Raw genomic sequence first — 20,023 nt, forward strand, 5'->3', positions numbered from 1 at the left:
TCTCCCCTAAGGCAGAGTACCAAGCTCTGCTTTGCTTTCAGTGCATTCCTGAGTCGCTCATGAGGGCTGCAGCCTCTTCAGTTACACACGCCTGGTGGTCTGTGTGTGCTGCCAATAGGACAACAAACTCAGGGTCTTGAACAAGTTGGAGGCTGCAGGTTCAAGACCTAGGTGTGAGTAGGACTGGATTCTGTTGAGGGCTGTGAAGGAAAGGTCAGCCCTGAGTCCTTATCCTTGGCTTCTAGAAGGCATATTTATGTCTTCACATGGGCTTCTTGATATGTGTTAGTACCCAAACTTCCTCTTCTTACAGAGACACTCCTTTACTGGATGAGGGTCTGACCCACTGATCTTATTTTAACCATTACATCCATAAAGACCTTATTTCCAAGCTGGGCAGGCTGCTTGTCAGTACTGAGACAGGAGGATGGCGAGTTCTGGCTAACCAGGACCTACACAGAGAAACTCTGTCTCAAAATAACAACTTCTCCCCTCCAAAACCCATAAAATCCAAAACAAGACTTTATCCCAAATATAGTCTTTTCTGAGGTCCCAGGGGTCAGGACTTAAACACATACATTTAGACAGCAAGAGATATAATGTAGCCACAAAGCTTAATACAGAAGACTCTCCAGTGTTCCTCATGAAACAGCGCCCTATTAATTGACATTTGCTTATTTATTATTTTTTAAGGTTTCTCTCTACTTAAATATCAACCCCAGGAGGCCAAATACTCTATTTTGCTAACTGACATATCTCACAGTTCTGCGCTTATTGCCTGGAGACTTGTGGGCTGTTGATGGATATTCATGGATGAATGAATGCACACTGTGAAGTCATTACACACACACACAAACACACACACATCCCAAAGGAAAATGATTATATTGCTAAGAAAGTAAGACAGAGAAACCACATAGGTAGCACTGTTTCACTTTTAAATCACTGAAACATTTTATTAAAGTTTAGAGAAGTATGCCATAAAATGCTAAAAGCAGGGGATCTCTTGGGATGGGGTTTCGTTTTATTTTCATCTTTCTGTGCATTTCTTAATGTCTTTACACTAATAGGTATTTTTCAGTTCTGTAAGCTAAACATAGCAAATACTATTAAGCTTGACTAGAAGATTTCCTGTCATTTTTTACTTGGCCATCATACATTTTCCTTTTATTTTTCAGTGGAGAAGGGTGAGAAGACAGCATGTGATGAGAGCCAGTTGCAAAGTGTAGATTTGTAGTGTCAGGTGTGTTTGACATGCTTGTCCTGAGCCCTGCTTCTTCTTCAGCAATGGATGGTGATGGGATCCACAGCAAAAAGGCTGGCTCTGCTCTCTGGACCACACTGCAACACTTTGGAAAGATCAGGATGACACTCAGAAACACATCCCTTTATCTTCTTTTACAAGAAGGCCAGAAAATGTCCAGACTCTCACATAGTTCTAGCAGATGCCTGGAAGGAGGGAAGGAAATGAATGGTTTGGAAACAGTTGCCAGAGCCACTGAACTTAAGCAGTTCCTTAAAAACTTAGTAGCCAGGATGGCAGTTTAACTCACCTTAAGCAGTTCCTTAAAAACTTAGTAGCCAGGAGGGCAGTTTAAGTCAACTTTATTTACTTATTTATCTTACAATGTCACATGTATAGATACTTTGCATACCAGATCACTCTCACCTCCCACCTACCTACCTCTCCTGTTGACCCTCCCTGTTTTCCACAATCTTTCTCTCACATTGATGTCTATTCATTTTGTCTAAATCATTTTTAAAAATAAAAATGTGAGAAACTATAATGAACAAGTTAACAAAAACTTTAATAAGGTGATTATTGCTGACATATCTGTTGCTTCAGGTTGAATTAATAGTTCCAAAAGCATTCTTCCAGCCCAGAAGATGAAGATAAGGGCCTGTCACCCAAATCATAAATCACTTAATTATCATCGATTGATATTGAGTCTCAGAACTAGCATTGCTTACTTTCTGTTTAGCTTTGGTCAAGCCCGTTATGAAACTAGTTAGAATATGTATTTTCCTAACCATGTTTATTCCTTTTTCCATGTAAGATACCCAATTCCAATGCTAACTCATCATGGTGCTCACATCACTGAGGGAGAGGTTTCTCCACTTCTTTTATAGAAACAAAATGCCAGCAAAGCATGACTTCTAACTCAAAGGAGCACTAGCAGAGTGGAAGGGTGTTGCAGGCTCTTCCCAAGCTTCTGGAGAAGGCCACAGAGACCTTGCATACACCGTTGCAAAGACACAACAGTGAATGGAACCCACATTCTATTTTTTGTATGTGGTGGGTTTAAGATACTCTGGCCCAGGGGAGGTTTGCCTAACCTATCACTACTGCAGGTGACCATCATGGGTTTTAGTTTGCACTCATATAAAGCACGACACAGTGTATGTCCACGTGGCAGTTGCTAGTTAAAAGCAGCAATAGTAATCTCTTTTAGGACACTGTCTTCTGTAATGGTCTCTTTCTCTGTAGGAATCCTCATTTGCTCAAACCATAGATCGTAGATTGTTCTATGCAAACAACTACCAGAAAAATGTAAGGTTCTCAGTGTGTAAGTCTCAAGGCTTTTTTTTTTTTTTTTTTTTTTTAAAAAACTCTATTACTGTTTTCAGTTTTATTCACTGTTAAAGGAGACATTATAAAATGGAGCCTGTTCTTTCCACCTGCTAAAAACCCCAAGGCTGCTAGGCTCTGTCGCATGTTCATGTAATGACAGCACTGGGGAAGCTAAGCAGTAAGAATCATGAGTTTGGTTACACACTAAGACCCTCTCTCACAGATAAACACACACACAGATAAAACCCTAACGGCCGCAGGGGCAAAGCTTCTCTAGATACTAGACTTAGGTCTGGCTCCAGTATCTGTAGCTGATCCATTGTAAGCAGTGAAAAGACAAGACCTGTTGAACTGCTGACAACAGACAAGACTGTTGAGCCAGCCCAAGAAGTGGCCTTGAGGATTTTCCCCCCATAAAAGAATAATGCTGACCGTAGCTCTCCTTCTGGATTTGTAGACTGCTGTTCCTATTGAGAACGTGAAACATATTAGTGTTATACATTTGTGTTCTGTAAGAAATCTGGCTGCAGCTGGGCATGGTGGCGCACACCTTTAATCTCAACACTTGGGAGGTAGAGGCAGGCGGATTTCTGAGTTCGAGGTCTACAGAGTGAGTTTCAGGACAGCCAGGACTATACAGAGAAACCCTGTCTTGGAAAAAAAAAAGAAAGAGAAGAGAAGAGAAGAGAAGAGAAGAGAAGAGAAGAGAAGAGAAGAGAAGAGAAGAGAAGAGAAGAGAAGAGAAAAGAAAAGAAAAGAAAAGAAAAGAAAAGAAAAGAAAAGAAAAGAAAAGAAAAGAAATCTGGTTGCACTTGAGAAAACCATGATGTGTCTAGTCAGGCTCAGATGGTTTGCAAGATTTGCAAACCAGGTACCTGGCATGCAATGAAGAAACCATCATGGGCATTCCAGCCTTAGAGTTAAGGCATGGAGAAGAATAGGGGATCACAGCTCCAGTCAGAACTGATACTGCTGGTAATCCATCTTAGCCATTTCCATTGCTAAACTGGTTCACCCCAGCTGACTCCTCTGTTTCCTAAGCAGTGATGTGTGTGTCCTGACTCACTTCCTGACCCCAAGTTTTAAGATTATTATAAAATGATGGTGTTTTAGAGAGATGCTATAGAAGAACAGAAGTTAGAAGCAGAGGCATGAAAGAGAGTGCTGGGCTGGGCAGTGGTGGCACATGCCTATAATCCCAGCACTTGGGAGGCAGAGGCAGGCGGATTTCTGAGTTCGAGGCCAGCCTGGTCTACAGAGTGACTTCCAGGACTATACAGAGACAAAAGAAGGAAGGAAGGAAGGAAGGAAGGAAGGAAGGAAGGAAGGAAGGAAGGAAGGAAGGAAGGAAGGAAGGACGGAAGGAAGGAAGATAGAAAGAAAGGAAGAACGAACGAACTGGAAAAATATAGATGGCTTTAAATAGTTCTCAGCTTCTGATGTTGGTACATGCTATTCAGCCTTTTCATTCATTTATATACTCACTCAAAAAGCCAGGTATATATTTAGTATTAAGGACATGTAAGATGAACAGAAGTCTTGTGTTCTCAGAATTTGGTTTAACAGGGCTGTCAGACATAAAAGTAATTATCATACAATGTGAGAGCATATTACTCTGCAGTTTGACTCTGCAAAATAACTCATTATAAGCAAGAGACAGAACCTGTCTTGAGGGAATGAGAGAAGTACTGTAGAAGAAACTCTGCTCCAGATAAATCTCAGAGAATGAGTATAGGTTGACCAGATGGCCAAGCAAAGCTGCTATCCTGGATTCCAGATTCTGGCTGCAAAGAACATGACAGAACTATACTGGATACTTAAGTTTTTATTGTTCCTATGGTTTCCGTCTTTCTCTACTCCTCCCACGCGGAGTATTTATTGAATAACCAGGATATTTTTTCACAGGAGTAATCTATTTCATCTGTGTGGGAAGAACATTGGAAGAAACAGGTTAGAGAATACTGTCCTTTTCCACCTAAGCACACCATAGATGCCATGTTACTAAATTTGGATCTATACCCCAAAATGTCAAGTCCAATCACTCATTCTTGAAAAGCCAATTAAAATATGCAGGTCCACTCCACAAAGGAGTTCAAGGGCCTAGATTCAGGAAAAGGCAACCTAAGTTGTTGAGATTGGAATTGAGGGTTTCTTTTCTTAAAAAGTATGCTTTTTATAGCAAGTGTCTTCCAAGACAAGTTCCTTGGTCCCTGCATCTATCCATATTACTGTGTAAATATCTTGTGATAGCATGATTCCTAGAGGTACTTCAGTGAAGACTTCGTGCTGTAATGATAAAGATTATTTAGACAAGAGGGCAATAGAGCCATTATAAGAAAAAGATCCTGCCCTAGGTCTAAGCTATTTCTAAGAAGATAAACTTGGCTAAAAGACCTCTTCAAACTGTTCCATGCTGTCAAGTTTAATGAAACTCTTCTTCCCCCTCCAGCATTGTCTTTATAATGTCAGCTTATGTGAAGAGGCTGCTGTCAAAAGGCTTCTGGAAGAAGCTGGAGGAAACTGTCAAACCATTGCAAGGAAATGGTTCTAATGTAAGAGAAACTTGTTTCACTTGGCCAAAGACTCCCCTTCATAGAGAAGTTTGGGTGCTGTAAAGATGGCTCAGCAGTTAAGACCACATACTGTTTTGGTAGAGGACCCAGGCTTGGCTCTCAGCACCTATATCAAGCAATTCACAATCGCCTATAATTCCAGTTCAGGGATTTGACACTGTCTTCTGGCCTTCATAATACTTGTATGTACATACACTACACAAATATACACACGTCACATAATTAAAAAATAAAAATAAGGGAGCTGGAGAGATGCCTAAGTGGGCAATGGTACTGATTATTCTTCCAGAGGTCCTGAGTTCAATTCCCAGCAACCACAATGGTGGCTCACAACCATGTGTAATGGGATCTGATGCTCTCTTCTGGTGTGTCTGAAGACAGCAACAGTGTACACACACACAAAAATAAATAAAATAAAAAAATCAAAATAAAAATAGGGATAGAGAGATGGCTCAGCACTTAAGAGAACAGGCTTCTCTTCCAGAGGAACTATGTTCAGTTCCCAGCATGCATGACGCAACTCATGGTTATCTGTAACCCCAGACCTAGGGGATCCAATGCCTTGATATAGCTCTCAAGAGCATAGCACTGCACAGACATACATGCAGATACAATACCTGTATCACACACATTAAAAATATAAGGGGTGGGATTGACGTATTTTAAAGTCCTAAGTTATCACATAAGAGAAATGAGCAGCAAAGCAGATAATGGAGGGAGGTGTTAACAGGATTGGAGAATAGCAACTGGAACAGTATCTGTCTTGCACAACAATTGTATCTGCCTTGTTCCAAAACAGACTTCCAAGTAAGTTTATTTCCTGGTCAAATGTAGAGGGTGAACACTCTCATGAAACACTCTAGGCACAGCTCACATCTTAGGAAAGCCCCTGGAGCGGGGAAGAGAATTGGGATCTGATTTAGAAAACTAGGTCCCCAAACACTACACTCTGTCCCTATTTAGATATCTGAAGAGGAGCTAGCCATTGGCTGAAAAAAGATTTTAGATTTCTACAGCATTTAGAAAAATGAAACCAGCAGGCTGAAAAGATGGCTCTATGGCTAAGAGCACTGACTGCTCTTCCAGAGGTCCCAAGTTCAATTCCCAGCAACCACATAGTGGCTCACAACCATTTGTAATGAGATCTGATGCCCTCTTCTGGTGTCTAAAAGACAGCAGACAGCTACAGTGTAGTCATATAAATAAAATAAATAAATCTTTAAATACAAACAAGAAAAGGAAAAATGAAACCAGAAGCACACAGATCATATGGAATGAAGAAAGTGGAGTCCTAGAAAAGCAAACAGCTTCTCTTCAAATATAAACTTTCCTAGAGCTGTCCACACAAAAGACCCTGGCATTGGGATTTCTATCATAGAGGGCATTTGGGGCCAGAGCTCACCTATATAATGGGCATCTGTCTTGAAAGATGACAACCTGACACTGTTTTTCAGAGCACTATTTCAAATAAATTAACAGTCCCATCCCATGTACTATGTGAGGAAAGAAGATGGGGGAAAGAGTTGAGGACTGCAGAGACAGTTTATTCAGATGTGCCTACTATACCATCAATTTCCCAAAATACTGGGAAAAAACACATTATGATTATTTGAATTTAAGAATAAGAGACAACAAGTTGTTCTACGTTGTGCCAGGTGTGATAGTTTCTTAACATTTTTGTTTACAGACTTTGAGAATATGATGCTAACTGTAGATTCTCTACTTAGAAATATATACACACATCACTCACCTACAGAGTCTTATTCTTTAAGTAGTATGCCATACTTTTCAGTGCTGTAACAAAATACTTGACACAAATCACCTTAAAGAGGAGAAGAAATTTACTTTAGCTCAGGGGTTAGTTCTGGGCCCATAGTGAGGCCAGAGCATCATGGCCACAGAAGCATGTAGCAGAGACCATTTACCTCCTGTCAAAAAGTAAGTAAATGGAAGGGCAGACAGAGGGAGAAAGAAGAGGAAAGAGGAACAAGAGAGGGAAGAAGATGAGGGAAAGGAAGAGGGGAGGGAGGGAGAGGAAGAGAGAGCCCTAGCCACCGAGGACAAGAGATATCCCCAAGGGCATCCCCTAAGTAGCTTATTTCTTCCAGATAGACCCATGTCCTAAAGTTTCTGGAGCTTCCCTAACTAGTACCACCAGCTGAGGAAAAAGCCTTTATTACAGGAGCTTTGCGGAGACTTCTTACCCATGTCATTGCAACTAGTTACGGCCCTCAAAATGGAAACCAACTAAGCACATATAATATACCATATCTAACTGCTGTAAAATTCGCCTTGCTTTTAAGCCTGTTTTATTTTATAGTTTAAGCCTCAATCTCTGTCTTGTGTTCTGTTGTTTGTGGTGGCTGTTTGACTTTTATTGTTTATTTCAGTCTTCTTAGCTTAAGAGAAGACTACTGCAAAAGTCGTTTAGGTTTTTTTGACTGTGCTTACCAAAGACGATGAAGTCATGGTCATCCTTGCTCTAAGCTAATGATTTTCTGTTAGTTTTGTAAAGGCTGCAGTATAGAGTATGAGTTGCTTTTTCTTGTTCTAGTTTTTGGCTCTGCATTTATCATCTTCATACAATCCTGGTGTTTTAGCCTTCCTTGCAGCTAGGTGTAGACATGCCAACTTTAAACCAATGATATACAAGCTATGCTACATGGATGTTCTGAAAAATCTCCTGTCTTCTTTCTTTCTTCAGGCTACTATATATATGTATGTATGCATATATATATGCATATAATACACAATATACATGCTTCAAGATGCAAGAGCTAGAGACTGTCTTCTTGATTGCACAGGCAATCAGTCAAGCTGAACCAATGAATTTACCTTAGACTCATATAAATAAAACCTCAGTTTCTCTTACAGACTCCAAACCTCACTTAATACCACAGAATTCCTGTTCTGTTCATTTGTACATCACTCTCCCAGAAAGACAGGGAATTTTTTTTTTAACATTAATGCTACTATTCCTTGAAAGATGTTTTAAAATCTATTTTCATAGCAATGATTCAGTGTTTTTTTGCTTATGTTTTAAATTATTTAATTTTTAAGGTCCTGCATATCTATTTGTGTATGTCTGTTGTTACAGGTGGGCACTATTTTATTACTTGATCTTAGGCATAACTTCAAGTAACAGGAAGCATCTAAAATACTATGCAATGATTTCTGGTGCCTAAGAATAATATTATCACTTTAGAATGCAGTCATTGGGTCTTGAGAATTTAACTATACATTGGTGATAGAAACGAAGCTTCACTCAAGAAGCACTCATTCCATTGTGGTTTCCCATGTTCTGATGTATTGTTCATTCGTTGTCATCAGTGCTTAAGTAAATGCTTTAAATGGAATTAAATTAAAAATTAATCCCCTCTGCTCCCTTGCCTTTTGAAATAACCTTTTCTTCCTGTTAAAAGGCTAATATTCCCTTGGGTCCTTTTTGTGGTCTTATATGTGGCTAGAGGGTTTGCAGCAGGTCCATACTTTATACAAATACATTGTGCTTCCTTATCTGTTAACTCTTCCTCAGAGTTGGCGCCATTTCTTTTAACTACTTGGAAAGAATAAGTAGAGTCACCTTCTGCTTCTGTGATATAGCTGTTTAGAGTTGAGCCCCATGGACTTTGCTCAAATATGTCAATTTAGTCACATCTGAGGGAGGAGGCATTATCCTCTTATCTGTGGTTTCTGCCTTCATGGATTCAATGGAAAGTGAACTAAAAATAATTGAAATAACTTGCATTTCTACCAAACATGCACATTTTCTCTTGTCATTATTCTATAAATAATACAGTATTGCTCATATATATATATATATATATATATATATATATACACACACACACACACACACATATATGGCACTGACATCTACTAGGTATTATAGGTACTCAGGTGATGTGAAATACATGAGAGAATGTACACAGGTAGGTTATATGTAAATACTGTACCAACTCATAAGGACTTCAGCTTCTTCTAATTGTGGTATCTGTGGTGGACCCTGAAGCCGAGTCTTTACCAATATTGAGGAGCAATGGTGGCTTAGTTAGGGTTACTATTGCTGTGCTGGAACGCCATGTCCAAAAACACGAGCATCACTTTTCATCATCAAAGGAAGTCAGAACAGAAACTCAAACAGGGCGGAAACCTGGAGACAGGAAATGGTGCAGGCCATGGAGGGGTACTGTTACATGTGGGCACTATTTTGTAACTTGATCTTAGGCATAACTTCAAGTAACAGGAAGCATGTAAAATTCAATGCAATGATTGCTGCCTTGCTCCTCATGGTTTGCTTAGGCTCCTTCCTTATAGAACCCAGGACCACCAGCCCAGAGATGGCACCAGCCACAATGGGCTGGGTCCTCCCCCATCAATTCCTAAGAAAATGGCTTTTAGGTTTTTCTTCTTATGGAGGCATTTTCTCAACTGAGGCTCCCTCCTCTCAGATGGCTTTAGCTTGTGTCAAGTTGACAAAAAACTAGCCAGTAAAATGGCATTTGGTTTTCATTAAATATAATATAATTTCTGGGAGATACAAACAACTTCTACTCATACTTCCATTTCCCCCAGTTATTTTCCAAACTGTAACCTTATAGGAAAACAGGGGTCATGAAGTGAACTTTCCCGAAACTTCTCTACCAGCAATGTCTCCATGTCACATATGTCTTTTCTCCCTGCTTGCTTCTGCTTCCCAAAGCTTACCTCTCCCAGATATTTCTGCCTTCTTGGGGACATCACTTATTAATTCCTCCTTTTCTTCGAAGTCTGAAATTGTGTTGTGCTCATGGGCTCTTACTCTTTTAGTATTAAAGTACTTTCATCTTGCTTTTTCTCCCATCTTAAGAGAAAATTTCTTTAGTTATATACCCTCTGCCTTCTTCTCCCCTCAGGATTCATTTTCATACAACACTTAACAATGTCAAAAACTTTCTTCTCCAAACTTATTCTTCTTTTTATCTGTCTAGGGGAGCGGCATCAAAACCCGCCTACCCTCTAAATCAGAACTTTAGACTTTTTTTTTTTTTTTTTTTTTTTTTGCCTTCTACTTCTGTTCTCCCTCCATATCCAATAGGTAAGTACTTCCTATTTCACTTAGGAAATAAGTTCTTTGTCCACTTAGTCACCAGTGCCCTTTGTTGGAGTTGTCTTTCTTTCCTAGGAAAAGACTAGGCTTCCTTAACTAGACCTTTCTTCCCTTCCTTCTTACTGTCCAGAATAACATAGTCTTAAATACACATGACAATGACTTCTGAACTTCATGTTCAACACTTATTTCCAGTATAAAATCTAAACTCTTGGTCTGGAGAGATGGCTCAGCGGTTAAGAGCACTGACTGCTCTTCCAGAGGTCCTGAGTTCAATTCCCAGCCACCACATAATGGCTTACAACCATCTGTGATGGGAGCCAATGCCTCTTCTGATGTGTCTGAAGACAGCCACAGTGTACTCATACAAATACAATAAATATATACATTAAAAGAAAACAACTAAACTCTTGACCTCATTGACTTTGGGGTCAGATATTTGTGTTTGTACTCCAAGAGCAGCAGTGTGAACTCGTACAGCTAGATTCTCCAAATCTTTGCTTCTCATTTGCCTAAATTTACTGGGAGCCTGGACTGCTGGACTTCAGGAACAGAAATGAACGAGAAGATTCAATTAGGGAAGATATTTAAAATCCCCAAGTGAAAAGATTGCTCTTCCTTAAAATGAACACTACCAAGCACCAACAGTCTCTGTCATTTTCCCTAACCGTGACTTCCTTTCACAGGTACTCGGAGATAAACCTGGAATCCAGACTATTCTGGCCCCTACACGAGCAGTAACCTTGTCATGTAACCTTGAGAAAGTTACTCAGTTTCTGCATGCTCCCCCTACCCTGCCACCGATCAGTAAAATCTGGGAGATCGAACATTGGACTGCTCTTTAGACTTAGCGCTAAGGGAGCTCGGTTGGCATGGTTGGCAATACTTGGTGCATGCTAAAGGTCAATTGCTCTCTACCATCCCCATCACTTAGGACTGTGGGCACCCCACAGTGTGGTTCTCTATTTTGTGGGAGAAAACTGTTCTCTGCATTGCTAGTTAAAGAAACAAAGTCTGGAAACTCCTGTCTTGTGATGGCAGAAAACAAGCGAAACCGGAGTTGCTGGCTCCCAGCTTTTCTGAACCGAGAGTTTGGTCCTTATTTGACGTACGAGGAAATTGAAGAGTGACGTGTCCTCGGGTTTCATGCAAGACACAGTCACGACTCTTTATTGAGAGTAAGGAGCGAGCCCCGGGGTTGCTATGGCCAAGTTGCAAGCGAGAACGTAACACTGGGAAGACAGGAGAAGAGCATTTAGCCATATACAACCGGCTAAGTCCAGTGCAACTTACTTGGGTGAGCAAAGGGAAGCTGTCAAACATGGAGAGACCAAACTGCTGACAAAACCAACTCTTCACCAGGCCGGACCTTCGGGGCCCGCCTTGAAGGGCGGCCTCGAGTAACAAACTGCCGCAGCTCCCCAGTAGGAGCCGGACTCGGCGCAGCTCGAGATGAATGGAAACCAGAATTCGCGCGGCTCAGCTTAAGGGACGGGGCGGGGCTTTGTGAGTCACGTGCCTGGGCCGTAGGCGGGTGCGTGGAGGGAAGTCCGGGTCTGATTGGCTACCCGTCACCAGGTGACCGCGGAGCGCGTTCCGGTTGGCAGGAGCCGGCTAGCGGCCTTCAGTTCGGAGGCGGCGACGGAAGGAGGAGGAGCTCCGGCCGCGCTCTCGGCCCGCAGTGGCTGCGTCTCCCAGCGCTTGTCGGGTCCCCACCCCTTTTAAATAAGCCGGGCTGGTCGCCGCCCTCGCAGACTAGTCCGCTGTGGGGAGGCGGCGGCGGCGAGCCGGCGGGGGTGCGGCCGAGGCCGGAGCCCTGCCCCGGGCTGGGCGGCGGGGCGGGCGGGCGCGCAGCGGGCGCGGCGGCGAGTGCGGGCGGGCGCAGCCCCGCTCTGCCCGGGGCTGCCGGCGCCGACCGCGCCATTGTTGGGGGAGGGGGCGGGCGCGGAGTCCGGGGCGAGCGGAGGCGCAGGCGTCGGCCGAGCGGAGCGGACGCTCCCCATGGGGAACACGCTGACCTGTTGCGTGTCCCCCAATGCCAGCCCCAAGCTGGGCCGGCGCGCGGGGCCGGCAGAGCCCGACTACGAGTCCGAGGTCTACGAGGCGGCGGCCGGGGACGCGGTGGCGGTAGCGCCGGCGCCCGCTGCGGCCGTGGAGCCCGCCGAGTTGGATTTCGGAGCCGGCGAGGGCCACCACCTGCAGCACATCAGTGACCGAGAGATGCCCGAAGGTGAGGAGGCAGCGGGCGCGTCCGGGCCGTGGCGCACCTCTGGCCTCCACCGACTCCCTGGGTCCCGCTGGGAGGCGGCCGCCGCCTCGGGTTCCTTCCTGCCGGGATTATTCCTGGCGCAGGCCTGGACACCGGGAATGAGGGCTGTGGCTCGTGTTCCCACCCCTTATTCTTTCTCGGCCACGTCTGGCCAGTTTCTCTCCCACCCCTACGCCCAGTTCTTCACTCTTCCCATTCTCTCATTCTGACCCGGGACCCTGTACCCGGCACCGCTTCCTCTTTGTACTGCTGTGTACCGTCCAGTGGAACTTAAGACTTCAAGAGACTATAATTGCCCCTTTTCTTAATAAAACTCCCAGGTACCCCTAACCTCAGAATAGCCATCCCATCTCTCTGTCCTTACTTAGGCAGATGGTACGTAAGGTAAGAGCATAATGTTCCTCTTGCTCTGAACGAGTTGAGTAACTGATACTAGAGCAATCTAGATTCAGCATGGTTAAAGATTTCTTATTTACGTTCAAGTAGAGATTGCCACCAAAATGTGTATGGTATTAAGTAGGATTTTGAAAGTAGCCTCAATAATAAAGGTTGCTTTATTACTTTCAGTTATAGTTGGAACACAGAAAGAGGAGACTTCTGTGAAAGATGTTAGTTTCTTTCCAGGCTTCAGAAAAGTACTGCTTCCCCTCCCTAACAAGGAGTAGTTCTGCTTGCTTTAAAATTATCATTTTGGTAAATACATCGCCATTTAACAAATTTCATTTATTTTACCTCTTCCAAAGGAAGCAGGGTGGGGAGAGATTGTTCATTGGGCGTTTAAATGGAGCCAAAAGCTTAAATTTAGCTTTAAATTAGTAATGTAAAGGTTTGGGATTTAAGAAGACAGCCCCCTGCGGGTGCCTGTAATATTTGTTTCTATGGCTCCATTTCCCTGCACACCTTCAGCCTGGAGGTTCTTACTTGGTGCTAAGAAAGTTGAAGCTCGAAAACTGATCCATTGCAGGGTGAGCTGGCTGGGTAGGTAGGAGGGAGAAGAGGAAATACTTGGTGTTTTATAATTATAAAATTTTTGAAAATCTGTGAATTGGGTAAAAAGTAATTCTAGATAGCAGTGTGGTTATTGAATGAAGGCTACAGATCTATAAGACAACGTATCATGAGATGTTTAAGCTACATTGGCTTGTTGGCTTCACTACAAATGAGTTCCTTTAGAATAACTTAAGGCCCATGATCGATACACTTTTGTAACTTTTTGTAATAGTCAAATGTTGTAAAAGAATGTAAAGGTAATTGTATCTTTAAACAGTGGAGTGTGTGTTTATGAAAACTGTCCAGTTTCAATGTTGTAAGTTAAGCCTCTGGATTTACAAACAGTATATGGGTAGTGTTGAGTGAGAGTCCAAATAGGACCTTTTTATAATTCTTGAGGGATTACAGCACAGTATCATGTATGCCTATTTGTTCCTCCCAGATACAAAGGAAGCCTGTATGCATTCTCACTGTATTGTTGATGAGGATGCAAAGTTAAGATATGACTGAAACTGCTTCTGCATAGAACTGCTCTAAACTGTGGAGGTGGAAGATGTGCTGTGGAGGTGGGAGATGTGCTGAGTTGGACTCTTAACAGGAAAAAAAAATCTTGTCAAAATGTCTATTGTATTTTGACTTGTACAGTAGAACATGTGGTACGTGGTCCTCCCCGTCTTAGTCTCAGTTAGCTGATGCAGAGGCAACCTTTCTTTCCTTAGATCTCGTAGCTCATATGTACTCTCAGTGAAAGAGGAAAGAAAAGGGCAGGTAAGAGTGGGACCTACATTGATCCTGTAAGTGGGTCTGTTCTGCTAACTGTGAGTTGAAGCTGAGAATGCTTTGACAACATTAAGAAAGGCTGGCAAGAGGAATGTCAGCATAAAGTTATAGGACAGGAAATGCTTAGAAGTTTTTGTAAAATAAGTGTGTGTGTGATCATAGAATTTCAGTTTACTAATGTGCCCATTAAAATTTCAGTTCAGTATTTTCTCTAAATTTCATTTTTAGATCTGGAGGACTAGTTTAAGTATAGCAAATACAAACTCATAGGCTTGATCCTTAGTGCTGCCAAAACTGTCAAATTAAATTCCTTGGCATTCACTACAGTGATAAGAAATGTCAGCATTTGACTGGATCAAAGCACCAAATATATATAAACACATGAAAATTTTCATTTAATATCTTTATTTTAGAAAAAAGTTTTATAAGTTTCCTTGGAATCTGAGAAATATTTATTTAGATTTAAAGGTAGCTTTTTATTATAATGAATTGTTTTGACTTTTTTAGATAAAATCATAAATGATGTTCTCTTTTCCTTTGAAACATGTAGGGCATTTAAAGTCACTTTCCAGACTTTCTGATTAGTATTCCCTAACCATTGGCTCTAGCACTGTATCTGATATAACTGATGGGAAGTGACTTGAGTAACTAGAGCAGAGTAAGGATACTACTAAGGCTTTTTCCTTCTCAGCCTTTCATGCAGCTCTCATGCTCTCTCATGCTCTCTCAAGCGACCCTTTCTCCCCATCCCTTAGAAGGGTGATAGTAGGGAAAGCCTCCGAGCAAAAACTCCCCTGGCCAGTAGCTTTTGACCATTTTTTTAAAAAGACATGTTGGTAAGATACAGAAAATACAAATAAACGATTTGTTCACAGTCATCAAAGCTAACATTTATTAATATTTGGGTGCTGCTGCTTCCTGAACCTTTCATATGCCTGTAAATCGAACATTTCATTTTATAGAGCTGAGATCCATCTGTGTGCGCTGCTTCCTGTTCCTAGAACAGTGCTTCTCTCGAGAGTGCACGATCCTGTGCCAGTGCATGCTGCTCTATGGCAGGCTCTAGTCAATGGCTGGGGTGTCTGATACACCTGTCCTTCATGGTAAAAGTATACATACTCTCCTAGGTAGCACATTCGGTGACAGGTGCATTCTGCCTCTGGATTGAATTCAGACAGAATATTTAGGGTTTTGATTTTGGTCCTTATAATGTGTCATTGGCATTAAAAGCATTTATTTCTGATGACAATTTGATGGTAATGTTGACTTTTTACTAGCATTAAAATTCCTGATCTAGATTTTGTGATTCTTAGTAGACTATCTCAAGTCTTTAATTCTAAATAGATACTGGTGTAAGAAGTGTGTCAGTAATACTGATCTAAGGTTAAAAAAAAAATCAAAAAATGGCATTAGATGAAGTCTAGAAATATTGGAAAACTGAAAGATACTTAACTGCTTTGAGTACCCTGAGACATATTTATTGAACACCTTTGAATAACCAGGCAGTATTCCGGAAAGAGACAGTGATAAGCAAGGTAGTTCCTTCCTATACCCTGATCCTTCTGTTCTAAAGACAGGTGGGAATAGACTGAATCATCAAGAATGTGCTGAGCTGGTAGGAAGAAAGTCAGATAGGGTAATGATTGGGAATGGGGACAGTTTTACACTGGGTTGATTAAAGGTGGTTATTGTCCTTAAGTGATATGTGAACTGACCTAAAAGGAAAGGAAGCAGTGGGGGTGAAGAGAGACTGCCTTGTAGACAGCTCTCGAGAGCTTTTCATATTGGAACAAACTTGCGTCTGTAAATGACAGAAAGGAAGAGACACAGAATAGAGAGACACAGAAGAGAGAGGGACACCTGGAGAAATGATGGATTAGACCTTAATATGGTAAGTTGGTCTTGACAACAATGTGGACTCTGGTTGTAATGAGAAACCACTGGAAGATTATACCCAGGGGAACCAAGATCCTTATGAAAAAGACCAGACTATGACTATGACGTATGCAAGGGAACCAGGTGGGAGACTGGACAGTAATTTAGAGAAAGCCATGGTGACTAGAACAGAACAGCAGTATTGCCTGGGGTCTAAAACAGACTGACTTACATAAATTAAGTAAATTTAAAAGTAACAAAGATGGATGGACATGCTAATGAGTGACAGAGGAAGGCAGGGGATCTGAGAAGCATGAATGAAAAGTGCTGCAGTTTTTTTTGGTAGGGCGGGAGAGAAATCCAAACATCTGACAGTACTTAGTGCAGTACTTAGTGCGGTTGCTAGGGGAGTTATAGTCATATATTGTTAATGGAAATGCAAAATGATTTGACTACTAATGTGAAGGAGAATTTAGCAAAGTAACAATATTGCTAACTTATTTAGTCTAGAAACCCTACTTTAAGGAATTTATACCAAAGATGTATGAAACAATATATCTTCAAAGTTCTTGCTGTATTCTTTTCCTTAAGATGGTATTGACAGCCATGCCGTGGTGGTGCGTGCCTTTAATCCCAGCACTTGGAAGGCAGAGGCAGGCAGATTTCTGAGTTCAAGGCCAGCCTGGTTTACAAAATGAGTTCCAGGACAGCCAGGGCTACACAGAGAAACCCTGTCACCCTGTCTCGAAAAACCAAAAAAAAAAAAAAAATGGTATTGACAGCAACTCATGCAGTAAGGGACAGGTAAGACAAACAGGCTTACCCACATGACTGTGCATTCGTATCTGTAAAAGTAAGTATGAAGTATGCAGAAAAGTAAATATGGAACCATAAAATAAATCAGAGCTCTGGTTAGAGCCACCTTCAGGGTGTAATGCATGAATGGAGGAGTGGTAGGGAGAGGTCATCTATTTGGGAGACTATTTTCTATGGGGAAATAAGTGTTTGCTTCTTTAAAAACAAAACAAAACAAAACATTATGACATTCTTGACCTCCTGTGAGTGATTACGTTATATGCCCTTTTATCTAGTGTTGAGCCAAAGCACGTATATATTTGTCTGAGAATTACTTTGGTATTTGGATTTACCAAGGAAATGGCACCATTTACTTGTTTGCTTTTGTGGGTGTGGAAATTTTGTAAAGTATTGTGTGTGTCCTGTGTATTTCATTTTATCTTCTCAGTGTTTTGAGTTAAGCAGTACAGGAATCATAGCTGGTTTACATATGAGAAGAAAGCTACCAAGAACTATAAATTGAGTTTTCTAAGGTTTTAACAAGTAAGACATGGTCGATAGGAATGTAAATTCCAGTTGTAGAACTTATCAGCATAGTGATTACAGAAGATGACCCAAAGTGGGCTGTTCCCGTGCCACTTTTCGCCCTTCTGGTTTAGGATAGGAAGATTTGGTGTTCAGACAGTAACATTGAGGAGGATACAATGAAGCAGAAATAAGTGTGTAACAGAAATGATCTTTAAAGTTTGAGTAAAATGCTCTCAAGGAAGAAATATATAAATATATAAAAATTCAATATGTAAATAATTACAGCTTTTAAAACATAGACTGGAAATTAAAGCAGGGCAAGACAGAACTGATGGAGACAGATGCAGAAGAGGATCTGATCTTTGGAGGTTAGAAAAACTGGGCAGGACTGAGCTCTAGATTGACCTACTGCGGTAAGCTTGCTTGAGGCTGTCAAGTAAGAATTACTTAATGATGCAAAATGTAGACTCAGTGATAGATTCATCAGTTGGCAATACAGGTGTGAATCTTGGAATGTCTGTGTTGGAAGCCATAAAACTAGTACTGTATCATGTTAAGGAATGAAGGGGCTCGTCAGTGAGACTAAGCCTTTTCACAAGTGCCTGATTTTGATAAGGACATTTTTGTGATGGGGTATGATTGCATAATTTTAACATTTTTAGCCTTTAGCAATGCATTTAGTTATTCTAAGTTGCATTTTTTTTTAGTATTTTTGACATGTATAATTAAAGTAAATCATACAACTTACAGAATCTTGGGTTGAGGAAAGACAGTTTATTTACCTACCTTTGCTTTCAAATTAAATTGCAACTAAAATTGATAACTCAATAATAATGGATCTTATAATTTTAATTATAATCCTTGTCTTGAGATATTTGTTCTAGTTGAAAACATTCTTAGAGGCTTCTTTATGGAGGCTGTGTCTTGTACGTGTGTACAAGTTCACAATGGAGGAAAGGCTTCATCTTCCTCATTCCTGCTGTACTTACTTAAGACAGTCTGGGCTGATTGAGAAGTGAGTTCAGAGATCTGCCTGTCACTACCTCTCTGCCACTAGGATCCCAGATGCAAGCTGGCTATTTACATGCGTGCTGGCTCTCCAAACTGAGTTCCTCATCCTTCTGCGTTTCCAACTGAGCTTTCAGCAGCCCCTCTGACAGCTTTCTAAAGGTTTCCTAAATCCATAAGTATGTGGAGAGTGTGTGTTTATAGAGCCTAGAGCTTTCTTTGGTTCATAGTTGTCTTGTAAGGGTGACTAGAGTAGTATGATTTATCAGCATCTCCATAGGCTCTAGGGAATGGAGCTAATGAGTACAGAAATGTGTTGTGCATATAATGTAAGTATAGGGTCACAGTCTACTGACTTGTTTCCATTCTATATAAAATAGCAAAATGTAGTATTTACAATAAGTGGAAAGGGTAAGTTACATAGCAAACTTCGGTAGCTACATAAAATTTATATTCTCTCAAAACACTGTGCAAATTGTCATTGCATCCCTAGTGGATATAATTCCTATAGGCTTTATTTATACACATGATTTTAAGTATCTAAAGCTAAGACAGGAGTGAAAGCTGACATAAATGGTACTATACCTCAGTGTGCCTTCTTTAGAAAGCTGCATAGTGCATATTGAGCCATTGAAATTAGCCATTTGTGTATCCATACTTGAAGAACTTTCTTAAGGAGTTTTTAAAATATAGTATGCAAAAAAGAGTACTATGTACTCATAAGGGCAGAATTTTATGCCTAAATCCTCAACTTTGGATTGGCTAAGCTAAAGTGGGGATAACACTTAACTCTTATCATTATATAATTATTCAACTAAAAAACATTGAGTTTGAGGATGGGTTTTTGTTTGTTTGTTTGTTTGTTTATTGCAGCACAAGTTGTGAGCTGAAAAGAGGCTTTGTTGTTTTGAACTGTTAAGAGGGTTTGTTTTCTTGTGATTTAGTGCCCAGGGGCCTTGGATGTGCTAGGACCAGGTACTTAATGGCTGAACTACAATCCCAACCCAAGAACTGATTTTTAAGAAATGCATAAGAAACATAACTGAAGGTTAATGATTGTGAGTGTATCTATTGGTAGTTTTAAAGTGAAGCATTACTTTAGCTTTCTCTAATTCTTGGTTAAGGAGGAGTTTTACCCATCTCATTTTTAATGTGATCCATAGTAGTAACTGTATGTACTGTAAACATAACTGTTTACAATTATACATCAAAATCTCAGAATCCATGCAAGGAGTTCAAAGAGAGAAGCTAGATATAGGTTGACCTGGGAATTAAGTGAACTCAGAGTCCATTTGATTCTCCTCCTTCCCTCTGTCTGTCTTTGCTGGAAAGGCTTTTCTCCAGTGAGCCACTGCATCTTCTAACTAGCTAATGTTCCCCAGCACATTTGCTTTTCTTCCCTGGCTTTTGAGAAGTCTCAAGAGTTGCGATTATTTGGCCAGCCTCGGGATGTATACCTCGCTATGACATGTTGTCACTGCCTTTATCACAACCTTCTTAGATTTCACCTTTAGAACCACAAGAGTATATCTTGATTTGACTTT

General features: G+C 41.2%; 1 protein-coding gene and 1 long non-coding RNA gene across 4 annotated transcripts in view; one reads left to right on the forward strand and one right to left on the reverse strand.

The window, feature by feature from the left end:
* Nucleotides 1-932: 932 nt before the first annotated feature.
* Nucleotides 933-11,723, reverse strand: 2810408I11Rik (RIKEN cDNA 2810408I11 gene). Its single transcript, NR_038009.1, has 2 exons — nucleotides 11,528-11,723; nucleotides 933-1,449 (listed from the first exon to the last, which is right to left on the reverse strand). It is a non-coding gene; the product is annotated as an RIKEN cDNA 2810408I11 gene (long non-coding RNA).
* Nucleotides 11,724-12,104: 381 nt separating this feature from the next.
* Nucleotides 12,105-20,023, forward strand: part of Ccnyl1 (cyclin Y-like 1) — a 34,606-nt gene continuing 26,687 nt past the window's right edge. Inside the window, exon 1 of one of the 3 annotated variants that reach the window (XM_011238499.2) lies at nucleotides 12,105-12,464. In XM_011238499.2, coding sequence (XP_011236801.1) covers nucleotides 12,236-12,464 — 229 coding nt within the window. In that variant the 5' untranslated portion in view covers nucleotides 12,105-12,235. The remainder of the gene's footprint in view (nucleotides 12,465-20,023) is intronic. The other 2 variants (XM_006495953.3, NM_001097644.1) reach the window with 2 other exon arrangements.

Source organism: Mus musculus, chromosome 1 (assembly GCF_000001635.26).
Source record: "Mus musculus strain C57BL/6J chromosome 1, GRCm38.p6 C57BL/6J".
In the NCBI taxonomy this organism is placed as follows: Eukaryota; Metazoa; Chordata; class Mammalia; order Rodentia; family Muridae; genus Mus; species Mus musculus.